This window comes from Nestor notabilis, unplaced genomic scaffold, assembly GCF_000696875.1.
Source record: "Nestor notabilis isolate BGI_N333 unplaced genomic scaffold, ASM69687v1 scaffold10839, whole genome shotgun sequence".
NCBI classification, from domain to species: Eukaryota; Metazoa; Chordata; class Aves; order Psittaciformes; family Psittacidae; genus Nestor; species Nestor notabilis.
This window is the reverse complement of record NW_009944114.1, coordinates 63,237-67,800: the sequence shown is the minus strand read 5'-3', so window position 1 is coordinate 67,800 and position 4,564 is coordinate 63,237. Positions and strand designations below refer to the sequence as shown.

The 4,564-nt window shown below is 50.2% G+C and overlaps 1 protein-coding gene across 1 annotated transcript in view; it reads left to right on the top strand.

Annotated features, from left to right (window-relative positions):
* Positions 1-965, top strand: part of MRPL46 (mitochondrial ribosomal protein L46) — a 1,976-nt gene extending 1,011 nt beyond the window's left edge. The window contains 2 exon segments of the mRNA XM_010022277.1: positions 13-30; positions 715-965. Of these exon segments, the coding sequence (XP_010020579.1) occupies positions 13-30; positions 715-965 (269 nt within the window).
* The last annotated feature ends 3,599 nt before the right edge of the window (positions 966-4,564 follow it).

Genomic DNA, 4,564 nt, shown 5'->3' with positions numbered 1-4,564 from the left:
CGGCCGGGGGAGCCATGGCTACGTTCTTGGGTGCGTAGTTTGCCCTGTGCCTGGCCCTTCCTCCTCTTTGTCCCAGTGGTTTTCTTCCTGCGCCCCATCTGAGGGGTTTTGCCATCAGCTGTACTGAAATCTCCTCCCATCTGCTGGGAAAAGGCATTTCATAGCAGAGGGATGGAGCTCAACAGGGCGGGCTTTGCTGGCGAGAGCTGTGATCCCGGCTCTGTAAGTGCTTACTGGCACAGAGTAACTGCAGTGTGTGGGGCTGACAGGATCTCAGCCTGCCACCAGCTGCAATGCTGGATCTGGCCCTCACTCATGTTGCAGGGGCAGTCCGGTGATGCTCTGTGGCTTACTCCAGGTTTATGGCTTCTCTTTACCCCTTGTCACCCTGTGGCAGACGAGTGATGGCAATCTCCTGTTCTTGCTTTTCCCTGTGGGTTGGCAAAGCTCAATGCCCTCTCCCTCCCTCCCTCTCTCCCTCTCTCCCTCCCTCCCTCTCTTACTCTGAGAGGACATGCTGGATACCACGCAAGTTTGTTTTTGTCATGAGAAAAGCTTTAAAGTTGGCAGTATTTCTGCTAAGAGGGAACAGCCAGTCTGAACCAGGCATAAGGAGTGGCTTATGCTGCCTTTTGTTACTACAGGACAGCAGTTACTGTTGCTTTGTGTTCTTACCTCTTGTTTTCTTTCTCTTGCATTGCTGGGGTCTTGCAGGAGATCACGTTGAAGCCAAAGTCCTGGGGAATGCTCCATATGGGATTTACAAGTATAAATTCCCCAGGGCCATCAGGACTGAGGATAATGTGGGAGCTAAAGTATTCTTCTTCAAAGCCTTCCTCCAAAGCAGTGACTTGTCCCCAGCAGAGCCGAAGGAGGATCACCTGTGGGTCACAAAGGATGAGCTGGGAGATTACTTGAAGCCAGAATATCTGAAGAAAGTCAATCGATTCCTTCTGGACTTGTAAGGGATGGGCTGTGCTCCAGCAGATGGGGAAGATGTGGGATGTGACTCCAGGGAGGAGCACAGCTGCTGCTTTGCATGGTCGGTGTGTATGAGATGTTAACGTGGGCTCTGGAGGATAATTTGCTTTTGCCTTATTTCCCAGTTCTATCCACTAGGCCTGTACTGAATAAATATTAAAACTTCTACTCGGAAGTGAAGTTCTCCTGAGGGAATTCTGTGCTCTTGTTGAATCCTCCTCCTCCACCTCTGCTGGAAATGCATGTTGTGATCTTCTCCTCTCCCAGGCATGTGATTCCCCGGGGCTGTGGTGCCCGGGGGGCTTGCTTTCCTCACCAGGCTCCTGTCATAGTGGCAGGCTCAAATGGTTTCTTTTATACAGAGCTAATGCTTGTCTCTGGTACCTGCTCTTTAATAAGAGCAGTATTGGGGGTGATCAGTGTGTCCAGGTGGGAATGTACCCTCCTGGCCACAAGGCTGAGAAAGGTGGGTTTATGGGGAGATGGAGGCTGGGGTATTCAAGCTTATTAGTGTTTAATCTGTGGTGAAGCTGCCTCTGGCCTAGAGTCCATGATACATGGTGGCTAAGGAGCACACAGATGCATGAGGAATAGGCAGCATCTCTTTCTTTACATGAGTGCTGCTTTCCCACCTGCACTGCCCTCCTCTCGAGCCTCAAGCTGTAGCAGCAGACACTGAAGGAGGGTAACACTTGAGCAGCAGCTCTCTGGGCTGGGAAGGTAGTTTTTCCTGGCAGGGGGAAGGCTGCTTTAGCATTTACTGCCTCCTGGGAGCAACCTCAAAGGGGGTTTTGGAGAGTTCTTGGCTCCTATGTGTGGTGCATTAGGCCAGCACTGCTAACCCAGCCTCAGGTGGCCTGACACTGTTGCCCTGATTTCTTTATTAGAAGATCTATCCTGGGCTTATATGGTGCTGTCTGTTTCTTGGACGGTTTTTCCTGGTTGTAAATGTTGGTGTTTGGTGGTCAGACTGTGGGCTTAATGCTGGCTGGACCTAGCAGAGAATCAGTGGCAAGGAGGAAGGGAGGAAATAGCCATCGTTAATCACTGGGAGAGAGTTCAACCTCCAGAGGTGGAACTGGAGATTGCTATATGTATTTTATCAATCCTTTGGGAGCTGTTGAGCTGCAGGCCTCAAATTAAAGCTATCCTTAATCACTCCACAAGCCATTGGGGCTGGAGGTAGGACAGCAGCCTTCTGTTTCCTAATGCTGGGCACTTCGGGAGGTGCAGGCTTGGCATAAATTATCAACAAAACAAAACTTGGTTTCTTGAAGCACCCTTCCAGGAGGCTGTGTCTGCAACAGAGAGCACTTGCAGAGAGGAAATAAACATGAAGACATGCCTGAGAAACTGCCCATGTTTTGGCTGCTGTCTGAGGTCAGCACTGCTGAAGTGGATGCTGTTGCTTTCTCCAGCACTGAAAGCCTCTGCAAAGGGGAAAGGTGAGTTTTTGTCCTCAGACTGTGCCTCACCAGCCTGGGGTCCATGGGTGCAGTCAGCCCTGATGAGGCTTTTCTCTGCCTCTCTGTATCAGGCTGTTACTGGCTCTGCAGCACACAGCCCCTGAGTAGAGCTTTGCGGGCACAAGCTTAGGGCATGCCCTTTGCCAAGGTCTCTGCCCTGTTTCCCATGCCAAAGGCAGGTTTTGTGTTGCTGGAACAGAACTTTCAAAGGATATAAAATGCTGTTCAATTGTTCTCAAAACCAGGAACACAGAAGGGAGAAAAGGCTGATACTGAGAGCTTGCTGATCTTCAAACCCAGGCAGTTCCTGCTCCCAGACTTACTCAAGCAATGAGGCTTTGGGCATCGTCTATGCTGAGCGAGGAGTAGCTCCCTTCAGCAGTGGGAAGGTCAGAGTCAACAGCCTCCATGGCCTTTGTTCTTAGCCTGCAGCAGATCTGTGAGAGGCTTGGTTTGGCTGGAAAGCTGCTCATGGGAAAGGACCTGGGGGTGCTGACTGATGGCCACTGAACATGAGCAGCTTGTGCTCAGGCAGCCAAGAAATCCAGTGACATCCTGGTATCAGAAATACCATCCTAATATCAGCAGTAGTGTGTCCAGCAGGGCCAGGGCAGTGATCATCCCCCTGTACTGGGCACTGGTGAGGCTGCACCTTAAATCATCTGTTCAGTTCTGGGCCCCTCACTGCAAGATAGACATTGAGGTGCTGGAGTGTGTACGAAGAAGGGCAACAAATCTGGTGCAGGGCCTGGAGCACAAGTGTGACGAGGAACGGCTGATGGAACTGGGGGTGTTTGGTCTGGAGAAAAGGAGGCTCAGGGGGGACCTCATCGCTCTCTACAACTGCCTGAAAGGAGCTTGTAGTGAGGTGGGGGTCAGTCTCTTCTCCCAAAGAACAAGTGATAGGACAAGAGGTAACAGCCTCAAGCTGTGCCTGGGGAGGTTTAGACTGGATATTAGGAAAAATGTCTTCACTGAAAGGGTTGTCAAGTGTTGGAACAGGCTGCCCAGGGAAGTTGTTGTCAAGGGTTGGAACAGGCTGCCCAGGGAAGTGGTGGAATCACCATCCCTGGAAGTGTTCATAAACCGCGTAGGCGAGGCTCTCAGTGATAAGATTTAGTGGTGGTCTTGGCAGTCCTGGGTAAAGGTTGGACTTGATGATCTTGAAGGTTTTTTCCAACCTAGTTGATTCTATGATTCTTACGGAAGCTGAAATTGTTTTCTCATCACCTAAAACACAAATTCATGCTCTCAGCCTGCATAGGAACAGGCCCTTTTTTAAAAGCCCTTAGCCAGTTCCTGCAAACAATCCTGGATCTTGCAACTCTTGGGTGCTTTTGCTCAGTTCTGTGTGGCCTGCCTCCTCCTCTTTGGCCTGAGAGGGAATGCAGAAGGATGTCATGCAGGTTTCCTAGTGGAAAGGGTGGTTTGTATTGATGGTTTTTACTGAGGCTGTTATTTTCCTTTGAGAACTTGATGGCTTCAGGCCAAACCTCCACCTGTACTCCTTGCAGAAGTCTCATCAGGCTGGCTGGTGGGTTATATTTCGCTGGTAACTGATGAAAGGGTAGCACCTGGTGTTACCTTCCTCTGAGTCTGCATACTGGGGAGGAAGCTGGAGAGCAGTCAGACTGGGGCAAGTTTCTGCTCCTCAAAGCCATTTTCAGCAGAGGATGCTTCTGTTCATGAGGGTGATACACAAAAGCCAGATCCTTTCCCCCTCCAGGGGGAAGGAGGTGTATCAAGATGACCTTTCCCTGGTGTGATGCAGTCCAGCAGCAATTTCTAAAAGCCTCCAGGAGCAGAAACAAATGGAAGGATCTGTTGCAGTCTAAGCCACCAGCATCTAAACCATTGCTTAAGCCACCGCGTTAGAAAAGAGATGAAGGTTTTCTGTGTGACAAATAGATGCTAGCACACCCCTCCAGTGAAAGAGAGAGAACAAGTCCTAACAAAACCACTTTCCAGCTTCACAGATAGAGCTTTCCTCTACCTGCCCTACAAAGTATCTTCGCTAGCTGATACTCCTCCTCGTCTGTGGGAGTTTTGGGGATTGGTGCTCTCTAAGCAGAGCCCTGCTAATGTGTTTTGTGATACACTGTGAACTGTTCAGAACT